General features: G+C 52.7%; 7 protein-coding genes and 1 non-coding gene across 8 annotated transcripts; 4 read left to right on the forward strand and 4 right to left on the reverse strand.

The window, feature by feature from the left end:
- Positions 1–1067: 1067 nt before the first annotated feature.
- J4E78_010071 (uncharacterized protein) lies at positions 1068–2336 on the forward strand (the record flags this gene model as incomplete). Its single annotated transcript, XM_049370653.1, has 2 exons — positions 1068–1474; positions 1538–2336. The coding sequence occupies 2 exons, from the start codon at positions 1068–1070 to the stop codon at positions 2334–2336; spliced, it is 1206 nt and encodes a 401-aa protein (XP_049217675.1).
- A 1720-nt stretch (positions 2337–4056) lies between these two features.
- On the forward strand, positions 4057–5848 carry J4E78_010072 (uncharacterized protein; the record flags this gene model as incomplete). Its single annotated transcript, XM_049370654.1, has 2 exons — positions 4057–5121; positions 5174–5848. The coding sequence occupies 2 exons, from the start codon at positions 4057–4059 to the stop codon at positions 5846–5848; spliced, it is 1740 nt and encodes a 579-aa protein (XP_049217676.1).
- A 1495-nt stretch (positions 5849–7343) lies between these two features.
- Positions 7344–8255, forward strand: J4E78_010073 (uncharacterized protein; the record flags this gene model as incomplete). The annotated part of the gene is made up of 2 exons (XM_049370655.1): positions 7344–7443; positions 7498–8255. 2 exons carry the CDS (start codon positions 7344–7346, stop codon positions 8253–8255), a joined length of 858 nt encoding a protein of 285 aa, XP_049217677.1.
- A 3077-nt stretch (positions 8256–11332) lies between these two features.
- J4E78_010074 lies at positions 11333–11432 on the reverse strand. Its single transcript has one exon. It is a non-coding gene; the product is annotated as a tRNA-Leu (tRNA).
- A 1575-nt stretch (positions 11433–13007) lies between these two features.
- J4E78_010075 (uncharacterized protein) lies at positions 13008–14051 on the reverse strand (the record flags this gene model as incomplete). Its single annotated transcript, XM_049370656.1, has 3 exons — positions 13008–13277; positions 13336–13595; positions 13649–14051. 3 exons carry the CDS (start codon positions 14049–14051, stop codon positions 13008–13010), a joined length of 933 nt encoding a protein of 310 aa, XP_049217678.1.
- A 1031-nt stretch (positions 14052–15082) lies between these two features.
- On the reverse strand, positions 15083–16018 carry J4E78_010076 (uncharacterized protein; the record flags this gene model as incomplete). Its single annotated transcript, XM_049370657.1, has 3 exons — positions 15083–15310; positions 15361–15710; positions 15775–16018. 3 exons carry the CDS (start codon positions 16016–16018, stop codon positions 15083–15085), a joined length of 822 nt encoding a protein of 273 aa, XP_049217679.1.
- Positions 16019–18095: 2077 nt separating this feature from the next.
- On the forward strand, positions 18096–19364 carry J4E78_010077 (uncharacterized protein; the record flags this gene model as incomplete). The annotated part of the gene is made up of 1 exon (XM_049370658.1): positions 18096–19364. The coding sequence occupies one exon, from the start codon at positions 18096–18098 to the stop codon at positions 19362–19364; it is 1269 nt and encodes a 422-aa protein (XP_049217680.1).
- A 652-nt stretch (positions 19365–20016) lies between these two features.
- J4E78_010078 (uncharacterized protein) lies at positions 20017–21361 on the reverse strand (the record flags this gene model as incomplete). Its single annotated transcript, XM_049370659.1, is given in 3 exon segments — positions 20017–20889; positions 20960–21344; positions 21357–21361. 3 exon segments carry the CDS (start codon positions 21359–21361, stop codon positions 20017–20019), a joined length of 1263 nt encoding a protein of 420 aa, XP_049217681.1.
- Between the last annotated feature and the right edge of the window lie 986 nt (positions 21362–22347).

A 22347-nucleotide genomic window follows, 5' to 3' on the forward strand; every position in this document is an offset into this window, starting at 1 on the left:
CAGTAGACGTTCGTAATCGTTGGCGGAGGTTTGTCGGCAAGGAAGCATCCTTACCAGCTCCGTCTAGCATGTGCCACTTATTGCGCGCTCGGAGCAAGATGTAGAGAGATCCAAGTGCGGTGTTCACTGCTCCGGGCTCAGCTGAGACCATCTGATGCCCGAAGCTTGACACGGGCAGAGGTGCAACACAGACGGCCCAGATCAACGGGATTGGCCAGGACAACGAAGCCCATACAAGACGTTGGACAGGCTGCCGGAAGGTTGTGCCTAGAAGTGTGCGGCGAGTAAGTACCTACGTTAGAGGACTCTACCGTGTGGTACATGCAGGCAGGCAACGGCATGTTGATAGGAGCGTTAGGCTCTAGCCCCTGGCCAACAAAGCAAAAACGGGCTCTAAAAGTAGTATGCTGTCATAACCAAAGAGGCGATCCCTGGATACATTCACCCTACTAGACGCACGGTCTCTTACCGGAGCCTAGTCGCTCCTTCTTCACTGTGTGCTCCACTACGCCTCCGTTCTTTCCCTCGTCGCATCCCCTCTTCCTTCACCACCCCTCGAACTACATCAGGGCCCGACATCAACTGTCCTGTCCCATTCCGTTTCCCCTTGCCTCTCTCTGTTTCTGCTTCCTGATTCCCGTGGTGTTGGCGCAGCACTTGATTGTGTTGCCATAAGTTGTTGGTTCGAGCTCAAGGCAACCGGGCGCCATCGCCGAGTTACGTATTCACTCTTCAGGAGGCGAGCCGCGTAGCTGCGACAGGACGGGTGCCACTCAGCATTCAACACCGCCAGACATCTCTCGCAATAATCAGGCGCTCTTTTCGACGCCAAAGCCTGCAGTGCAGACAGAAGCGCACGCTACCTGCATCTCGGCGGCAGCGTTGGTGGTATAGGCTGCATTGCATTCCTACCGGACCAATCGACGACCCTGGCATTCGCGCAGTAACAAAACACTTTTGGCTGCACACCCTCTGCCAGCCTCAATAATTATCTTGTCCCCCCGAAGCCTCCCTTCTTCCTTCCTCTCTCCCTGCGCGACGTTTGCGACTGCATCGCCGCTCCCAAGATGCCCTACAACACCCGCCGGAAGTCGCTGTCGCTGCCGTCGCTCGGCATCCAGCTGCCAGGAGGACCGCGATCCGCGCGCTCACCGCCTTCGACAAGCGACGGCCAGCACGCCGCAAAGAAACAGAAACGCTCCCACTCCGGCTCTCTCTCATCGGCACTGCCCTCGCCATCACGCCCCGCCGCACTGCGCCTCGATGAGCAGCGACCCAAAAGCTCAGGCCGGGTGGCAGACACCCCGCCACCGTCGCCAGGCGGCGAGTCCGGCACGACCAAGATCGATACCCAGGGCATCGACGACGAAATCGTGGTCGGCGTTATCGAACAGCTCCAGAAGACAGGCAACCGTCCCCACCTGCTCAAGGAACTCGCCCTAGTTCTATCGCCCATCATTCCCATTGTTGAGAGGTACGTACCAAACTTCCGCCATCCACGCCCTGACCACCAGTTACTCATGCTGACGTACTCTAGCTCCGCCAACCCAGCTGCCATTATCTCGTCACGCTTAGCGACCTACCTCAAGCGCAATTGGACAGCCCTGTCGAGATGTCCCCTCGACAAGAAGCTCGTTGGTACCCACCCCAAGCGTGTTTACTACTTCCTCTCCACTTGCCCGCATCAGCCTATCCCGGCCGACGGAACTAGCACCGCTATGGCACCACGCATCGTCACCCCATCGCTGTCGTCCGCAACTTCGGAAGAAGAGGACGCGGATGCGAGGTCAAGAGGTCGCATGTCACCGTCGCCCGAGCTAGACCTGTCCGACTACGACAGCCACGACAGCGACCCCTTCTCCAAGCAGAGCCATCTTCCCACGACTGCAAACATCTCGCACAACCGCCGAGCTCAGTCGCCGCCTTTAGAAAAGGATGAGCGCGAGTTCACCCAGACTGCGTCGTTCCTGCAGCAACGTCGCATGAGCCAGGAAGCCGAGCGTGAGCGATCTGCCAGCGCGTCTGCCGAGCCAGCACAACAGAGCGATGTCAAAATGGAAGAAGTTTCCGTCTCCGTCGAGGAGACAGTAGAAAGCGCTGCCCAAAAGGACTCGGAAGCCGCAGCCGCCCTCTTCGGCCAGATGGACCAGCTCATGACCTTCCAGAGCGCGCTATCACCTAGCAGCCCCGCGCTGAAACCCGTGCTCCACATCGAAATGCCCCCGCCGTCGCTCAAGCGCAAGTCGATAAAACTCGAGCTTGACGACGACTGGATCATGAAGAGCCCGGAGCTTATTGACCTTGACGAGCTTGATGACCTTTTCGGCGGCTACTAGGCCGCTATTTCCTTTGCGCGATTTCTCTCTGTATACGACATTTACGATTCTCCCGGGGCACGTCTCTCATCTATTCCTCCTATCTATTGTATTCTCTCCTCATGTCGTTTCATCATTGCGTATGTCCTAGATGGATTCCATTTCGCCGCTCGCGCTGCACTACACACTCTAGGGATGTTGATTTATCGCATGGAGTTCTTGAGATCTGGGTGTCTAGGAAGGAATTCTGTAAGATAACTGTAGAGTGTAGCTGTGCGATTACCAGCCAGGAGGCCTGGCTGAGGCGCTGGATTGTTACTCGGCGTCTGAAAGCGCGAATCTGCGACTGGGTGTTGGCCGACATTTTCCAGAATGAGGCAGTCGCCCATGGCGACGAAGAATGAAGTAAAAGGAACGGAACTACTAGATAAAAGTTCATGAAATTGAAAAACAGTTGATATCCTTCACAACAGCTCATCTAAACAAGCTCTTGAACGAACGTGTCTGATGTCGGCAATCTCGATTGTTGCCGACCAGAGCTGGTGGGCCGGGTTGTCCCCTACCAACACGTACTCTGCGCTCACCGCCCGAGTTGCGCACTTCCTGCACCTAACACTACACCTGGCAGTGGTCTAACGCATAACAGCGCGAAAATTGGGCCCTCACCGGCAGGGCCATCTGCGCCCAATGCGGCTCCTACGATGCGGTGTATCCTAGCCCCAGACAGGAAGGGACAGAGACCTTGGCGCTGCGTTGTTGAAGAAGTTGCGGTCGAGCGAGATGCGCTGGAGAACAGCCTCACTTTTGACCGCACACGCGCACACCAGCGGGGTTACCGAGTAAATCTTTGCATGCTGCTCCAGATTCTGCTCATCCGCCTGGTACAATCAACAATCCCGAGGGGTAATCGCATGTTCGCAGACAAGAGGCTGGGTAAGCGAGTCCAATGACTTGGGCACCCCCAGCCCTGTACAGCAAAGCTTTGAAGCCGAAGCCCAACCACTCGACGTAAGAGTGCGCTGTGCGCTGCGCGACACGTCCGCCCTATTTCCTTTCCCATATTGACCATCCGACCCCCTCGGTTTCACGGATTCCTGTGCCCTGCGTCAAAGTGCTTGCTGCAGGTTCCCGAGGCTGATGAGGAAGCCCGTTGCCTCGCTTACTCCCGCCCATCAAGTTTGAAGAGTTGGAACGGAAGAGCTGGAAATTGTTAAAAGAGGAGGCTGGGGATCCGCGACACCCTCATCCACTGCCCATCAGACGTGCGATCGCTACGAAACGAAGCGCGTCTTTCCGGCGTCTTTGCAGTGGTATACGAAAGGCCATTCGCGGACATAGCCCAAGGCTGCCAGCAACACAACACCAGCAGAGTGGATAGTCGACACGTGGATACGCAACAACCGGGTTAGCCGCATTGCCAGTCACCAAACCTCGCCGCGGGCGTAAAAAGCTCACGCATATCGACGTAGCCCGCTCTAACTCCCCTTGGACTTGGGCTGCGTCTACACCACGACAGCAACTGCCTTTTTCAAAGGCACACCAAGAAAGAGCCAGGAACCTCAAGAAAAGAATGTCTGTAGCACTATCTCGAGCGCGGAGCAGAAGTCGGGCGCCGAGCACCAGAGCGCCGTTAACATCACAGCCCATCGTTGTGGATGTTCCGCGAAGTGGGGCTAAATCACCACTCATCATTGATGTGCCAGCACCAGCACCCCGCGCAAGGAGCAGAAGCGTGCGTAGCATGCGCGAACCCATGGTCGACGCACCTGGACTCAGTGGTGGAAGGGGCATGTTCAAGAGGTTGATTGTAGCTTGTGACGGAACTTGGCTAAACTCGGACGATGGAACCAAGAACGGTACTCTTTCCATCCCAAGCAACATCACTCGCATATCAAGAGCCATCAAGGCAGTCAGTCAGGATGGTATCCAGCAGATTGTCAACTATCACCAAGGTCTTGGGACGGAAGGCGGAAAGCTCTCGAGATTGGTTGGGGGTGCTACGGGCAAGGGCCTGAGCGATGATGTTCGGGAGGCGTACTCGTTTCTTGCCAACAACTATCACCCCGGAGACGAGATCTTCTTGCTAGGGTTTTCGAGAGGCGCGTTTACCGCGCGTAGCATCGGCGGCTTGATCGGAGAGATTGGTCTTCTCACAAAGAAGGGCTTGAACACGCTTCCGGAAGTGTATGAAGATGTTCAAAATCGGCGGAACCCTGACTATCGCCCAAAGCACGAGGACGTACCTTTCCCGCGGAAACCAAGCGCAGACGATCCGCGATATGCAGAAGAACTGGAACGCAGAGGATTGACTAGACTGGACATTCCAATCAAGTGCATAGCGGTATGGGACACCGTTGGCAGTCTCGGCATACCGCGGATCGGCAAGCTGCAGCGCCTGGGGCTACAGATGAAGCAGTCAAAGGCAACAACTTTCTACGACACCAAGTTGTCAAACTGCATTGAGAATGCATTTCAAGCGTTGGCTCTGGATGAGAATCGGTCGTCGTTTTCACCTGCCGTCTGGGAAAAGCCTGAGGGTAACCGAACGACGCTCCGCCAAGTATGGTTTCCAGGTGCGCACGCAAACGTTGGTGGTGGCTACGACGACATGCAGATTGCGAATATCAGTCTTGCATGGATGATGAGTCAACTCGAGCCATTCTTGGATCTACGGTCGGAGTATCTGTTTGAACAGGACGATCTGAACGAAAAGTACTACAAGAAAGAGGAAGGTGCGATCCGACCGTGGAGTTTCGGCAAGATCTACAGCGAGCTGAAGGGCGCTTTTGCAATCGGTGGTAGCACTGTAAGTTTCAATTCTTTGTAAGTATACGCATGCGTACTAACAGAAATGATAGCAACGCAAACCAGGCCAATACACCTCCGTAGACCCCTTCTCAGGCCGCTCAACAGAACGACCTCTCCGCCAAACCAACGAATACATCCACCCCTCAGTCCGCACCCGCTACCGACTCGAAGGCCCTGGAATCCAAGACCGCGGCCTCTACGAAGCCCGCGCCCTAACCGACAGCTACAAACTCGTCGTAGACTACGGCGCCAACAACTCCCGAGCCGGCGACGCAGAAGTCTACTGGAAGATCAAATGGAGAGACACCATGGCCGTCAAAGTCCTCCCCGAAGCCCCTCTCTGGCGCCTAGAACGTGAACTCGCAAAACGTGATCCAGCTACCTATGACTACATCAAAAAGCCGCCTGCCACCGCTACTACCCGCAGTAAACGCCGTACTGCACGACCTCTTTCTGCAGATTTCTCAAACAGCAAAGTCGGCGGCGGACTCACGAGTCCCACTTCTACCCGCAAAGCGAGGAGGGATACGTTTTCTCCGCGGTCGACATTCCCCGCCGAGGACCGCGCGCCACCTAGTCGGAGGAGTACGACGAAGATTGAGAGACCGCGCAGTCGGAGTCGCGCGCGCAGTGTCGAGTTTGCGAGTGATCGTGAGACGGATATCAGGGAGAGTATGCCGCATAGGAGGGAGAAGGATAAGGCGTGGTGGGAGGGGAGACGGTGACGAAAAGTTGATCAAGCGCGCGATGTTTCTTTAGACTTTCTGATTTATACTTTCGGTTGACTTCATATGGAGGGTTGGATATATGCGGATACCCTTTTAGATGTAATACGATTCGATACTTGAGTGTGGGTGTAGACTTGGACAAGTCACTTCGCATCGATGTGACGCTCGTTGTGCATAGTCATTCTCGGACTCAACAAGCTGACGAAACCGTCCTTTTGTTCAACTGCCAGCTATCATGACAAATATGTATATCGATGAGTACCGTGGTTCTGGGATCACGTGGGTCGTGGGCGCGTTGTCACTCCACGTATCATCGGTAATCCAGCGTGATCAAACAGCGAACACGCACCCAATACCTAAACTCACAGTACTTACGATCAGACTATCGCAAGATGATTGAATGCGAATAAAAGAAAGATGGTAAACCCGCCTACCAAGATTTGGTTGATCGACCTCATCGGGCATACCCACAGATCTCCTTTCTAGACCCTGGTGCGTGAGGCTCGATCGACGAGGGGGACCCTGGCCAAATCTTCGCAGTCAACGGTTTCAGTGAGTAATGCGCGGACCGACTGCAGTTTATGTGTTATTTATCGCATGGCAATCGCGACGATGGCAAAGATGAATATGAGGTGAGGTGACATGATGTGTGCTGTGTTGTGATGTTTGCAGCGGAGGTGCAGGAGGCGGGATGTGAGTGGCCAGACGACAAGTCGATGATGGCTGCGCCGCCCGCCCATCGCTCGGGAAACGGACGTGCGAGAATATCGTTTTCGTGCGTGGAACGCGCAACGCTGCATGACAAGGCCGTGTAAGCAGCCCGTCGACACCACGATCTTCTCACGAGGTATAGCAATGACGGTCCATGACATACCCACCTCCTCGAAAAGTCTTGTCCTCGTAATGTCCAAGCCCAGAATACGATGGGCGCATTGATGTCTTGCTCGGAACAATATCGTGTTGCGGAGCCCTCATGTTATATTTAGGGTTGCATTGCCCTCTAGCGCTAGTGTCTCTCGGGCTGCCCCCTGCTTGTATCCCATTCGCCGCCGCCCGCCGCTGGGCTGGTGCTGCTGAGCTGGGCTGGGCTAACAAGTCGAAGCTGAGACCATCAAACCTCTCCTTTCACTTCCGCCGTTGAGACAAAAACCATCAATCGCTTTATCGCTTACCTCGCCCTGCCGCCTATCTTCACCCTTCGCCAGTCGCTCGTTTATACGGACGGAGAGGTGTTATTACTGTAATATCCATTCGTCGTTTCTCCGCGTAATACTTGTGTCGCGTCGCCTCCGGAGCTCATTCTTCTCTCCCGTCCCGTCACGCCTGAGAGTTGTACGATTCCTGAGATTCCACGAGGAACTCTTCCCGCTTGCGAAACGAGGTTTTAGCCGGTACACACGTTTTTGGAGCTTCGAAAGGACCAAAGGAGACTTGTTTTAGGCATCGTTCGGACAAGATGAGGCCGTCTCAGCTCCTCGCTGCCGTGGTGGCCATGTCGTCGGTTACGCATGCCATGAACGTCAAGCATGCATTCGACAATATCAATGGGTTGACTGATGTCAAGAACGTACTTATGGGACGTCAGGACAACAGTACGTTTAATCAAATCCAGGATCGGATGGCTAGGTACTAACTTCATGGTTCAGACAACAATAACAACAACGACAACGCCTCAGACGCACCCGCCAGCACACAGCCCGCGAAGACATCCGCAGCGGACAAACCCACCGAGACGGGCGGCGACAACAACAACGATAACAACGACAATAACAACAACGACGACAACAAGTCCTCCGGCACCGCAAAGGAAACCGCCAGCGGCACCCAAAAGCCCAGCGGCTCCAAGACCACCGGCAAGGGCTCAAAGTCCACCAGCTTCGATGCCCGCCTACCCGCCGGTGGCCTCACAATGGTCACCCCCAACGCCCTCGCTGGAACACAATTCTACAAAGTCGGCGACTGGGTAACCTTCGCCTGGAACTACACCTCCCTCTCCGTGACCCCCTCGGCCATCGACGTCCTCGCCTCCTGCACCGCCAACCAAGCCACCTACACCATCGCCGTCAACATCTCCGCGAAGCAAACAGAGGTTCTCTGGGACACCAAGCACACACCGGACGGCCAGGCACCGTTCCTGACCGAGAACTACAAGTTGCTCATCTACGACTCGGATCTTAGTGCTACCGCTGCGCCGAGACCTGGATATCTGGGAGCGTTTACTGGATTCACGTTTGGCATGTATCTGCCGCAGGAGTACATTTCGCTCAAGGATGGATACACTTGCCCTAACTGCAACGGCGCGCTTTCGCTTTCTGAGAAGAAGACGCTTGCTGCTATGCTGCTTACTACTGGTACGACGATTGGCTCTATGCTTTACTTTACGTACCAGTTTGGTGTCTGGTAGATGAAGTGCCTCTTCGATACTCGTACACGTACACGTAAATCTACGAAACGGCAAATCCGATAAAACGCAAGAACTCGACGCTTCACCGCTTACGATCACGGCATATCACAAAACACTTTCTTTTTACGCCAATCTTCAAATCTGTCCATATTTCGCCACTCATTTACAAAAAGATTCGGGCGCTTTCTGGTGGGGAGTGATATACGGAGCATCGTCACAATCCTTTTGGGGCCATGAAGGCATCTGGTGTTTGGGAGTTGTTATACGGGCTTTGATTGGAAACACTGGTGTTCTGCATTTGGCTCGAGAGTATAAAGATATGTAATACTTGGATTGCTTCGAGGCAAAGATGGGTATGCAGGGGGGATGTGTATATGTTCGGATGGATGTGAAGGGATGGCAGTGTTGCTAGCATCTTCGTCATTTAGATTGAAAAGAGGGAAAACAAATGATAAAATATGTTAAGCCACTTCACTTGAGTTTGTGGATTCGCACGTGAGGAGGTTGTTGTGAGATGTGCAAGCTACCAAGATCTATGAAACGGGGCAGACGATGTCGTCCTTCGCAACACCACCAGTTGAACGGAACTCGTACGATGTACTTGTATTACACACGCCGGTCTTCATCAGCCTTCTCGTGCGCTTTAAAGCCAACATCCTTATACCGGGACTTAGAAGGAGACAATTATCCCCTCCCTTCGTAACAGCAGCGGGACAGCGTCTTCAAGTGGTAGTGGTGGTGATCATCATCATCACTTTCCCATGATCTGTGCGACGAGATGGCGGCCTGTGCATCTTCATCTCCATATAAGCACCTCGTGTTCAAGCTCTTCAGTCTCTTCCTTACATTTACAGCCATTCCCTCAATTTCAAAATATGCCTTCCCTACTCTCATGTGTGGAGAGGACGTTCCTCTGCCATCAAAACGGGAGCAATGATAGAGTATGAGAACTCCATGCCATGGTTTCTACCTTTTAAATTTGTGCAGTAGTGTTGTATGTTCTCCCCACTGAGATTTACAACTTATACCAAAACCAGAGGATCCGCTCATGCATGGTCCTCTCTGTCCGAAAACGCGGATCCAAATAAGCTTTGTCTTTCGCCTTTTTCCCCTCACCAAAATAGACCGCACGACATGTTGATGGTGGCCAGAAAGAGCAAGAAGTATTCGACATGAATGGCGCTGCCTCCGCAAGAAGCCATACCGCATGGCGTCTCGGTGTCGGTATAAATATCTACCCGCTCATACCTTTACACTCTTCTTCATATTCCGCCCCATTCTCGATTTTCCGAAAATGACACTCAACTGGTACATGTCTGAGTCGTACTTCCGCGTCTCTCAAAAGCATCCGAAATCACCACTATGTCGTCGCTCCAGACCTTGCCTGTTACCTAGGTATTATCAAAAACTGTCAACCCCAAACCGATGTCTGCCTGCTCGGACGAGCCGCGAACATCTTCGAAATGAGCGATATCTTGATTATCTTCTCCATCCAAAATTTTGACGAAGACAACGAATGTCCTCCGCCTGCCGTCGAACAACCTACCTGAAAGCAAACATGAATTCCAAAAACACGAGGTCAACTGCCGATGACGATAAATGCGACCATCAAGAACGCTATGTCGCTCGGGTCTTCTTGAGTATAAATACCTGCCACTTGGACGCCTCTTACTCTTCTTCATTACACCAACACTTGACAGTCTTTCCAAAAGACGAAATTCGTTGGATCATGTTGGTTGCGCGACTCTCTGTTCAAAAAAGGCACATTTCACTGCGATGTGAGCGCTCCGAGCCACACCTACTGTTATCAAAAACGAAAGTTTTTTTTTCCATGTCTCCTTCCTGGAGCAGATCGGAAACCAATCCAGAAGCGATTACCCCAGAATGGTCATACCCTCTACACGTAACGATCAGATCCCATGCGTCTCTTACTACGCATATATATCTGCTACACAGCTACCCCCTTCTCCTCCTTATTCCAAAAGTCTCTATCTCTCCCTTCAAAAGAAAATATAGAAAGGTTCATGTCGCTGGTGCGTTCTGGGTTTCTGAAAACAGATGACGACCCCTCTATGTGAACGCCCCGAGCCATACCTGCTATCATCAAATCCTCCAGCATTCTACCCTATGTTTCCGTCCTCGAGCGGAATGCAAATCAATCCAAAAACAATTTGTACAGGCTTTATGTTGGCTGTCCTTCCTGAACGCCAAGGTCACATTCCGCGCGTCTCTTCCCGTGCACATAAAGATCTGTCACTTGGATGCCCTCTTCGCCTCTTCATTCCACCAACTACTCTTGATATCCTCCAAAAACGCGGCTTATCGTGAACATGTCGCTGGCGCCTTCTCAGTTTCTCAAAAATGATACTCACTTCCCACATGTGAAAGGCTCGAGCCATACCTTCTATCACTAAAACACCGTGGAGCGCCTATGATGTCTTTGTTCCCAAGAACCTTACAAATCAGCTCAGAAGAACGCGCTTGGAGTGTCTGGTCTCTTCTCAGTGCCAATATCACATCTCAAACATGGATCTTGCTCTGCCTCTGTGCATATAAAAGCCCACGACTTATCCTCCTTCTTCTCTTCTTTATTCCAAAAAGTATCCTTCCGTCTCCAAAAGCAAATTGCGTTCGAGGTATGTCGCTGGCGCCTTCTGTGTTCCTCAAATATCAGATGCAGAGGAGGCATGTGATAGCTCCTACCCACGCCTTCTATTTACTCAAATAAACACCGCCACGCTAGATGTCTTCGTTCTCGGCTGGACTGGAGCTCAATTCGAAGTCGCAAACATGATCTCAATGTGTCGGCTGAGTTCGCTGTTCAAAAAGGAGAAGCGGAACTTCCATGTTCTTTGCCCGGTGTCACCAACGACCCAGTGGGCTATTAAAGCGTGATCAGAGTATGGATGCCAGACTTCAATGGTTCGAGCTGTGTTGAAAGAAGTGTTTCAAAAGATCTCCAGGTGGCTGGCGCCTTGTGGTGGCGTCTGTTACGCCCTTTCACCAAAACCTCAAAGGAATGTCCAAAAATCAACAAAAAAGAATACCTGGGGTATCTCTGAAACAGAGACGTATGCTGATGAGAGTGGGACTCGAACCCACGCCACATTACGTGACCAGGAATATGTGTTAAGTGTAACCTTAACCTGGCGCCATAACCAACTCGGCCATCTCACCGAAGTGGTATTTGATTGGTTGATGAAGGGAGGGAAAATTAGACAATTTATCATGGTGGTTAATGATCGGAAATGCTGGAGATGGTGCGGTGAGAATTTTTGTGGTGGGGCGTGGGTCGCGAATGAACTTGGAAACTAGGGCGACGGCGACGGCAAGATTGTGGGGACGGGATACATCGTATAAGAAATCTAGTCTTTCTTTGCGTGAATAAGGTTTCGAAGGGTTGTTTGCAATATACGACTGCGATGTTGATGCATCTTTACTTGGGCCTAGTTCTTGTTAGCGTAGTGAGAACATTCAGCATTGATCCTCACGCCTTGAGTAGAAGGCGAGCGATTTCTGTGTAACGAAGCTCTATTGAGACTCTTCATATGGGTACAGTAGAGTACAAGACATTGAGTTGGCAACTATGAGCCCATGCCATGTTGGAGATATTGAGGTTGTCCGTAGCAGGGTGGACGGGTGTCGGAAGATGAGGACAACACACGAGGAATAAGAGATTTAGAGTTGTATCGAGATTAGCAATTGTGAGATGTCCGCAGAAGAGATCCCCGCCTTCGAAAACGTGCTACAAGTCGTGAATGAGTGTAGTTCCAAAGAAAGTAACGGCTCCGAAAAAGCGCGACTAATCATGTTTGTTTCTTGCTAAAGTGCTTGAGCATGTTGTCCTTCCTTGGGTACGATTTCTTGCAGTCAGGTGCAAGGCATCGAAAGCGACTGCGGGTACCTGGTGACTCGTGACTTTGGCGGTGTCGTTTCAGATCTGCCCGAAGACCGAAGGCGCCCAAGCATCCGGGATGATTACAGCGGTGTCGCTTTTCATGTTTCCGGCGGATATGATTGCTGAGGTTGCGATGGTTGACCAGAGGCCGTGCAGGCGTGAAGGGTTGGTTGTAGCCTCACTAACGAAGCTCAAAAGTAGAGTGACAGGAAAGTTCGCTCCAAAGCTTTGTCGCAATGACCAAGAATCGTAGGACTAGCAGTAGGTTATACTCATCGAACGGCCTGGAGGCGTGCTATGCCTTGAGCTGAAAATGCTAGCAGGTAAGCAGGAAGTTGTAGGGTAGTTGTCAGCCACTCGCCACCTGCAGCACCTGATAGGTATGCGTTGGCGGGATACCTTGGTCGAGTCTTATGATCATGCTAATTTCAGCCTTGTTGTATGCCTCCATTCTCGCGGCGTTGTGGCAGTATGGGGAGGGACGCAGGCTGAGCGGGTCGGATGTCGGAGGTCTGTGCTCCCAAGCCTCTTGTCCGCTTCGAGCCAGATTTTCCGGGCAACAGGCACGGCGCGCGCACGCGTCTCTCTTCACGCGTCTCGTCTTGCACAACATCCACCGGCGGTGCGCATTGGATGAGCATTCTCTAGTCATGGTACCCCTACCGAGTTCCTCGTCTGCATCTCAATCACCGGTACGGCATACGACAATCATGCACGAGGCTGGACACGTGCACCGTAAGCGTACCTAGGTATACGTCCGAAAAGGTCTTTTGCTGATGAAGACGCGCAAAGAAGTTTTTGTATCACAATGCTATCATTATTGATTATATTGACTAGATCATTACCACAACGCTCTACTTCCTCGCGGCACCAGTGCCCTCGGGCCAGAACTCCTCCAGCCACTCGTACGGGTTCTCCGGAACATACTGGTTCAGAATCTCGCCCTCGAAGTCGGTAAGATGATCGCGTGTCAAGTTGTACAGCGCGTACTTCTCATCTGGACCTGTTCCAACAGTGTATGGGACGGTCTGAACGTTGTTTCCGATCTCCTTGTCGACCCAGCGCTCGACGTCTACAACCTGCGCGTTCTTGATGCGGTACTCGTCGCCGTAGTTGGGTGAAATCTACCCATGTGTTAATAAGAAGACAATGAAAGAGGAGGACCTTGGGGGGGGGGCTTACTATTCCCATCCTGGTGCCATTGACGGCAATGACGTTCTGGATGGTGACATTGCGCTTCGCCTGGTTCAAGCAGTTGCCGCACGACTGGTAGAAGGTGCCGAAAGTCTCGGCGTAGAAGCCAGTGATGTTGAACTTTCCGCCTAGTGAGTTATCCTGGAAGATCTTGTCGGTTGCAGATCGAGCACCGCCTCCGATAACGCGAAGCTGGGTGTTGAGGCCCTTGGACGTAAGGGCATCTTCGCACACGTCCTCCCACCAGACTATGACAAGAAGTTAGTATGCTGGTCAAATCACCTCCGGTCTCGAAACTTACCATTCTCGACCCATGCATCGCCTAGCGCGTGGATGCCTTCGCTTTGGTGCTTTCCAATGACCACATTCCTAATTGTGGCTCCAGGTAGAAGATTGAAGACAGCATCGGCGTCTGTTCCTTCCGCCTGTTCGTTGCACGAGCCCTCCACGCGCTCATAACGCTTCATCTGCCCATCGAAGACCTGGCCGGGCTGAATGTACATGGTCTCGTTGAGGACGACCGTCTCAGTCGGTACAGGGAACTTGGTAACCGGGAAAGGGAATCGTGGAAGAGGTCGTGCACCGAGATCGCCCTGAGTGGAGTCTGCGCCTCCTTGGGGTCCATCGCCATTCTGACGACGGATCACTGCTGCCGATGAGAGCGCGGGAAGAAGAGGGAGGATAACAGAGGTAGAGAGCTTCATCGCGACGACTAGCTGTGAAGTATGAGGGTATTTGAGCTCTTCTGACTGAGATTCTAGGTCAATTGAAGACTGTCGAGATGCAGGATAGGTACTTTGCATTGCTTGCAGCTGCCCTAGCTTTTATATCACCCACAGCACCTCCTCGCCCAGCTCTCCTTCCGTCCAGAAGCCTCATCACGCGCACTGTTCCCACGCGATTCCACTTACAATCCTGGCGCGACCGTTTTCCATATGCTCGTGTAGCTGCACAAGGCCATAGCTTCCACAAAGCTACCCCGGTATTACAGCCTCCAAGCCAGCGGAAGAACTGGCATCCAGGTTGTTTCCGTGAATGACGATGCGAGAACGGTGGTGTAGCAAACTTGGCGCAGATTTAACCGATGTATCCCCAGACTATGAGATGCGTCGCCAAGTGAACGCCTCGTCTTGGTGACATTTTCCCACGAATAACCCCACGACTTGGCAACCTGCTGTCGCCAACCCCAACTTTCCTCCCCGCGTATCGTAGGTTACTTCTGCGGGGGACAAGGGTCTAATTTTCCTGCGCCCTGAGCGGTCGTGGCTTGTAGTGGCTTGATGTGCAGGATTTGGTCACCGCGGCCGCGCTCCAAAATCTTCCATCCTCTGTTGCGCAAAGAATCTCATGTTATGGGCGGGTTCGACTCGAAAACGAGAAGGATTTCACTCACTGGACGACGGAAGGAGATACGATCAGGACGTGTTCGAGGAACGTGGATTGACATGACTTCATTGCCAACATGGTAAGTCTGCTGAACAACTACACAGCTGATGACAGTCGCATACCCAGCGACTTAAATAACAAGGAGCGTTCAAACCCAAGTTTCAGTCATCTCTCGCAAGCCTTTCTCAAGACTATCCCATCTCGAGCCCGGTCCCTTCAGCCAGCTCATGATTTCCTCGGCCCTGGCATTTGGCAAACTCATTTTGTCAACCCCCATGCCCTCAATGTTATCCAGAAACTTCCTTTCGGGATACAGTGTACGCCATATATCCAACATCTGGTTGTAGCTCTACGGTTCTGCAAAAGCAAAGAGACGTTCATTTTCAACATCGCCGTGGATCAGCGCGGAGATGTGTACGAGCGCGCAGTCAACGGGGTGGACGTACCATTGCGGACCAACGGAAGTGGTCCAAAAGTCGAGCTGTTTACCTTCCCATGCAGCACGGGCCCAACCGATGGTTGAAGGGAAGCCTTGGTGCTCGGGGATCACGACGGGGCCAAAATTGGCATTTGGCAACTATCTGGGCTTAGCGACGTCCTTCCTAGAGCATTGGATCTTCTGCTTACAACGCGATTGAACACGAAACCTGGCTGGTTTTGTTCCATCCATTTCATCATCGCCTTCTCGGTCTCCGTTTTCATCGCGGCGTAGACGAATAGCCCTGGTTTACCTGGCTCTTTCTCCAGGATCTTCAACGCTTCATCATTATACGTGTTCTCGTCGATTGAGAATTCGACGTTTGGGTGAGGAAACGTCGCGGCAAGGGACGACGAAGTGAAGACAAAGCCTTTGCAAGAGGGTACCTTTGCACAGGCCTTGAGGCCATTTAGACTTGCCTTCACGGTAATCGAGATCGCTTCATGGACGTCGGAAATACCTCCGATCGGCGATGCGACGTGGATGAAACCTTCGATACCTACACATCACAATGCCTTCATGTTAGGAGTCAGGATATCACTAATGAGTTTGGGTTGACGTACCATCAACGACATCGTCATAGCAGCCCTCGACTGTCATATCCGGCACCTCAACCAGCTCAAACGTAGCTTCCTTATACTTATCGTTGAAGTACTCGGTCATGTATTTGTGTTTCTCGGCATCTCTCACTGCACCACGAACATGGTAGGCTCGCTTCAGAAGCTGGTCGACGATATGGCTTCCTACGAGCCCGTTCACGCCGGTTACGAAAACGGTCGCACCGGGCTTGATAGCAACGATAGGCATGGCGTTAAGCAAAGTAGCTCAATGGTAGCAGTAGGTGAGGCATGTAATCACGGCATCCGATGGGAGATGACTTGGACGTGTCTTGGGACCTGGTCATCGATACTGCGATCCACAATGACCTGAGAGCGATGATATGAAAGAAAGACGAGAGTTACGAGGCTAGAAAGTACCTCATATACAATGTACTGATGGCTGCCAAGCTTCACAAGCTAACTGTTTTGGGAAAGGCGGGGTCGACATGTGCAGCTTGCAGTACCGAACGAATATCAGCGACATACGCCGCCAGACTTGGGAACAACGTATTGGTAGGCTCTAGTAGACGAGTGCGAGTTCAACACTGCGCATCCTTGCAATTCGCACTGCGAACCGGCTTTCGATAGCACCCAGGCTTTCGATAGCTTTGCGCTGTCCACACCAGATGAACCTCGATGAATATCACACTCACCGCAGATGCAGAGTATTGAAAAACAATGCGACAGACCTCCTGCGACCTTTCCGAGCTACCTATCAGTTCAGGAGAAGGTAGACGAGTTTGCGGAGAAGGCTGTCGCCTCTAATCGTCGCCCACGGCATCTTGTCATGATTGCTATCGGGTCATTTTCAACCTTGCTACTCGTATGGAGAACAGTATTCTGCCAGGAAACCAAGCTCTGAATGGTGAATTGTAAAGGATATAAAACATCCGGAAGACATGCTAACCGCGCTTGACTGGGCTTGCAAACCGTAGGCAAATGATCCAGTGTCGGTACAAAGGAACGAGGAACAAGACGAATGCGATCACCGATGGTCAATCAGCCATCCGTTCTCACCGCATGATGTGAAGGGCTAGAAAGAGGCCGCGATTACCAGAGAAAATAGCACGTGCTTGATGAGGAGGCGAAACCTGATGCCTCTGCGGCTGGATTGTTACCAACACAAGGATGTGAGAGAATAGACGACGTCAACGATGAAGAAAAAGAAGATAATGGCGCACGGGTGGTGATGTTATTTCCGACGGCGTAGATTGTTTCGAACAAAGGCGGCAAGGTCAGCAGATGGAAAGAAGGCGAACCTGAGAAGTGCACACTTCATTAAGACGTGTGAATCTGTCCGAATGCTTCTTTGCGCATCGGGACGTTCTGAAGCCGAGGATGTAGATCGGTAGAGGATGTCTCAGATTCCCAAGGCGACACCAGAAAGATGAACAGAATGGCAGCCACGAAGCACGCGTAATTTTTCCGTACGGCATGATGACATGAGATCATCGCTGTCTACCCGTTACGAATGTGCACGTTTGTAAAACAAACTAAGCACTCCACGATGTCGACTTCTTCCACCGGTTGTAACCCGGCGGTACCTGGACCGCGGCTCACCCCACGACTTTGACGATCCAACTCCACGCCGCAAATACGTACGACAGCCTAATCACTGGATTACGAGGACCGAATTTTTTGTCCCTTGCGCCTCTCAGAACAAGCCTTCCAACACGTTGATGCGTCTTTGAACAAGCATACCAAGCTTCTATTCTCCGTGAATCCTGAAGCTTGTCACACCCCTCTCATCTTGGCGAAATGAAGAAACATTACGCCGTTCCCCACAAAATCCAGCCTAGTCGTTTCACTCCAACACCACGAACGGGCTCGAAACCGCTCACCGGGTTTGAAAGCAAGCCAAAAAGCGGGTCGACCATCTCGCTTGGACTAGCCGCCGCCCTCCGAAGGCTCCGATGACAGCACTGACAGCTCCAGATGCCGAGAACGTCGCACAAGCGACCCATCTCCCGTGTTTCTTGCTCACAGCCACTCAATACCACCGAGCTTCTCGGTAATGATCGTGAAACGGTGGGAACAATGCGGAGACTACGTGCCGCCACGCCGTCTTCTGGAATGTAGGTCTCGAACGGGTTGGAAGCGCAAGGACGTGACCCTTGGAGTACCTACTCTTACCATGGCATGATAAAAGCGCTACCTACCCACCCTCTCTATCGTTTTCCATCACATTTGTGAAGTTTCAATCCTTTACTTCTCTTTGTGCTAGACCGCATTGTCACTCCTTCATCTATTCAAATCCTTACTTCCTTCATCCAAACTTCGCTTCAATGGCTCGTTACTCCTTCGCATTCGCTGCTCTAGCAGCAAGCGGTGCCTACGCTGCGCAGAGCGCAGCATACACACAGTGTGGTGGAAAGGGCTTCACCGGTGCCACGGCATGTGTCTCCGGATACCACTGTGAGGTCCAGAACGACTGGTACTCTCAGTGTGTTCCTGGTGCCGGTGCCGGTGCAGCAAGCCCTGTAGCAAGCCCTGTTCCTACAACCATGATGACTGCCACCAAGGCACCCGCTGCTAAGACCTCTTCTCCAGCAGCAGTAGCTGTTGCCGCTCCCAGCAAGGCTGCCGTCGCTGCCAACGCAGCAGCCAGCTCCGGAAAGACCCAGTACGCCGGTATGAACATTGCTGGTTTCGATTTCGGATGCGACACATCTGGATCATGCAGCGGAGCCTACGTCGACCCCGGTGCGAACGGCATTGCCCAGATGCAGCACTTCACCAAGGACGACAAGCTCAACATCTACCGTCTCCCCATCGGCTGGCAGCATCTGACCGGCAACACCCTCGGCGGCAACCTCGACGCCACCGTCAGCGCTGCCTACGACAAGCTCGTACAAGGCTGCTTGGCCACTGGCGCAGTCTGCCTTCTCGACCTCCACAACTACGCCCGCTGGAACGGCCAGATCGTCGGTCAAGGCGGCCCAACCAACGCACAGTTTGCGGATGTCTGGACCAAGATCGCTACCAAGTACGCATCCGAGAAGAACGTTGCCTTTGGCCTGATGAACGAACCCCACGACCTCACAATGTCCACCTGGGCCGACTCGTGCCAGGCTGCCGTAACCGCCATCCGCAAGGCCGGCGCCAAGTCGCAAATGATCCTCCTCCCAGGTACCGACTACACATCGGCCGGTACCTTCCCCACCGCCAGCGGTCCTTCCCTCCTCAAGGTCAAGGACGCCGACGGCACGACTGACAAGCTCATCTTCGACGTCCACCGCTACCTCGACAGCGACAACTCCGGCACCCACGCTGAGTGCACGAGCGACCACGTCGAAGACTCCTTCGTCCCGCTCGCTACCTGGCTCCGCGACAACAAGCGTCAGGCTATCCTGTCTGAGGTCGGTGGCGGTAACACTGCGTCGTGCGAGAAGGATGTTTGCGCTGCGCTCGATAGCTTGAACAAGAACAGCGATGTTTACCTTGGTTACATTGGTTGGTCGGCTGGTGCGTTCGATCAGAGCTACGTGCTTGGTCTGACGCCTAACGGCTCCACTGACCGCGAGTTGGTTACTAAGTGCTTCAGCCGCGCTTAGAGTGGTAGGCCTATGGGCTTGAGCCTTGGTGACAGGTAAATCTCATCGTTTCTGATGGGTGATACTTTCGGTAGTCGTATTCTCTTCTTCTGTAGATCTTTACAATCAAACTTTTCATGATATCTTCGACAGTATCGAAACTCAAGCAATCAGTCTCATGCCGTGTGAAAGCCTCCGTTTGGACAACGTGGTTGAGATTGTCTGAGAATGTCTAGACTTCACATCACGCAGACGTCGGCATGGTCGGGCAGCGTTAGTTTCGCAGTCACATAAGGGTCCCGAGGAAACGTAGTATGGAAGGAGAGTGAGATGAAGTAAGCAAGTACAATCTCCCCTCATCGTAGATCACCCGTTGCGCCCCAACCATCTTCTGAACTTGACACCAACAAACAACCGTGAACGCAAGCATTTGAGCAAGCATATAAGTAAGCAATCAAGCAAATGTACACGTGGTACTGCCAGAGAGATACAAGTAAGACCCCGATCCTTCTCGCTGAGTAGACACACAAAGTCTCTCGTATACCAATCCTTCCACATCCAGACCCGTATATACCTCCTCCTTCCAAAGAAACTTTTGCTTCGAAGAATGTAGCAGTGCTAATCGGTGCTGTCGTATAGTCTTTCTGAATAGGGCGCGAAGTTCTCACGTCACCTAGACGCCCTTGTCGGCGTCCTTGCTGGCGTCTTTGATGGAGCCGCCCTTGATGGAGCCGCCCTTGATGGAGCCGTCCTTGATGAAGTCGTCCTTGATGGAACCCTCCTTGACAGAGCCGTCCTTGATGGAACCTTCCTTGCCGAACTTGTCCTTGGTAGGCGTGCTTGCCGGCGACAAGTTCTCGAAGTGATCAACGAGCGACTTGATGCTGTCGCTAGTCTTGCGTCTCCTAGTCTCAGTGCCGCTGAACTGGCTCGGGGTACGGACAATCTCGTTGCGGACAGGTGCTAGCGCAGTCCTCTTCTCCCAGGGAATGGTTGGCTGCCAAGGCGAGGAGGGTACTGCACGTGCGGATTCTGCTCCGAGGAACCTCTGGAAGTCGGATGGTCTCAAAGATCTGGTGCTGCTCATGGAGATGGTATCGGTCTTGTATTCGGTAACCTCGGTTTCCTCCGTCTCTCGAGCGCCTTCAGTCTCCTCGTCATCTTCCTCGGACTCGTCGGACTCGTCGATCTCGGTTTCCTCGACCTCTTGAATCACCTCAGGCTCCTCGATCAGGCTGACGTCCGTGGTCTCAACGTGTCTTGTAGCCGCCCAGTCGGTAGTTTCGATCATGGAATCCGCTGGGTGCTCGTTGATGGCAGAAAGCGGAAGGTCATCGAGAGACCTGTGCGGAACATCCGCGTCGTTGAGCGTAGAGATTGAAGGTGAGATACGTGGAGTCGGGTGACCCTCGACGGTAGCCTGCGAGCTGGTCTCGGAGAAGTCCTCGTCGCTGAACTCGTCGATGTACTCTTCGTTGCGATCGCCATCCACAGCCATAGTGCTGCGGTTACTGTCCTCACTCCCGACAAGAGTATCGCCATCGCCCTATGCCCATTAGCAAACTTACCCGCCAACCTTCACCCCCTCCTCGTAGTCAAAGAAAAGTTCGACGTACCTCCGGAACAAAGATCCTCCCAAGCACCGTCTCCATCTTCCCCGCCAGGCCCAGCACACTCGGACAAGCAACCTTCATGACCACCTGCTTCACCTCGCCGGAACCTCCCGCATACTCAATCACACGACGCTCCTCCTCCAAATTGAACGCTTGAAAAACAACGCCTTTAACGACTTCTTCGCCGCTCCACTCACCAAAGTTTACCGCATCGAATGCGAGCGTGTTGGGTCCGTCGCCAGAGCGCACGGAACGTCGGTATCCTGCTATGCGCGCTTTGCGTAGCTTGGGCACGCGGGACAGCATGAGAGAGGTCTGTTGGAGCGGGAGGTTGGAGTTAGCGTGGGGCTTGTATATGGTGAGTATGGATGGGACTCGCTTTGAGCATCTTCTCAGTGACACCATCGCAAAGGAAATACGCGACCGGATAGCCGGTCGAAGCGGTCGGCTTGGCGTCAGCTTGCGATGCCATCGCGTGAGGGTCGTGGTGGTTGCCTGAGGCTGGTTGATCCATTGCGATTGCGGTTGCGATCGCGTGAGTCTCGAGTGATTTTGAAGTAAAGGTAAAAGGTGTGTGGGTGAGAAAAGGGAAACGAGGTGAAGAAAAGCTGGAGGTGAGAGAGCGCGTGGGGAGCTCGGGCCCTTTGTGCGACGAGGAGTAGTGAGTAGTGAGAGTGAAGATATCCGTTTGTTGTTGTCAAGACGTGCGTTTGTCGCGCCGCTCTCTGTCGACTGAGGGACGCGAAGAGGCCGATAGCGCGCGTGGGAGCTATCCTATCTCACGTTCCCTAAACATCTTTCACATCTCCGCCAAAGTATCGAGAATAGACGTGCGTGTGTCGCGCCGTGTATCGGCGGAGAGGTCGATAACGCACCTTCATATCCAATAGACCGAGATAAGAAGAGAACGATTGCGGTATGCAATAGCCATCTCATCTCACCTTCACTGAACATCCTTTCAATGCCTTGTGCTCACATCACCATGACAACACGTTTTCCGAAATGAAGACCAATAAAGACAGAAAACACCATTCATGATATCCTACAATGTATGCACTTCGACGATGACGGAGAAAGTAAAGAGCATTCGCGCCTCGAAACCACACCCAGTTACATCCATCCCGTCCCCAGTACAAGTTTCGCCGAGCAATGCTTATTCTACATGAAATGCGCAGCAAAGACATACACGAACGGATATTAGAGATACCCAAAGACGATTTCCGAAGAACTCCCTTGCTTTTTTCTGTATCATCATGAACCAAAAAGACTGAGAAAACGATACCAAGAAAACCCTGAGCGTTCGTCACCCTTCCTAGCCCACCATGCTCATCTCGGGTTTCCCCGTCCCACGTACGTTTATCGTTGACCCGTTGTTTTGCCAGCCAGCCCAA

The sequence above is a fragment of the Alternaria triticimaculans genome (genome assembly GCF_023758025.1).
Source record: "Alternaria triticimaculans strain BMP 0046 chromosome Unknown scaffold_26, whole genome shotgun sequence".
NCBI lineage: Eukaryota > Fungi > Ascomycota > Dothideomycetes > Pleosporales > Pleosporaceae > Alternaria > Alternaria triticimaculans.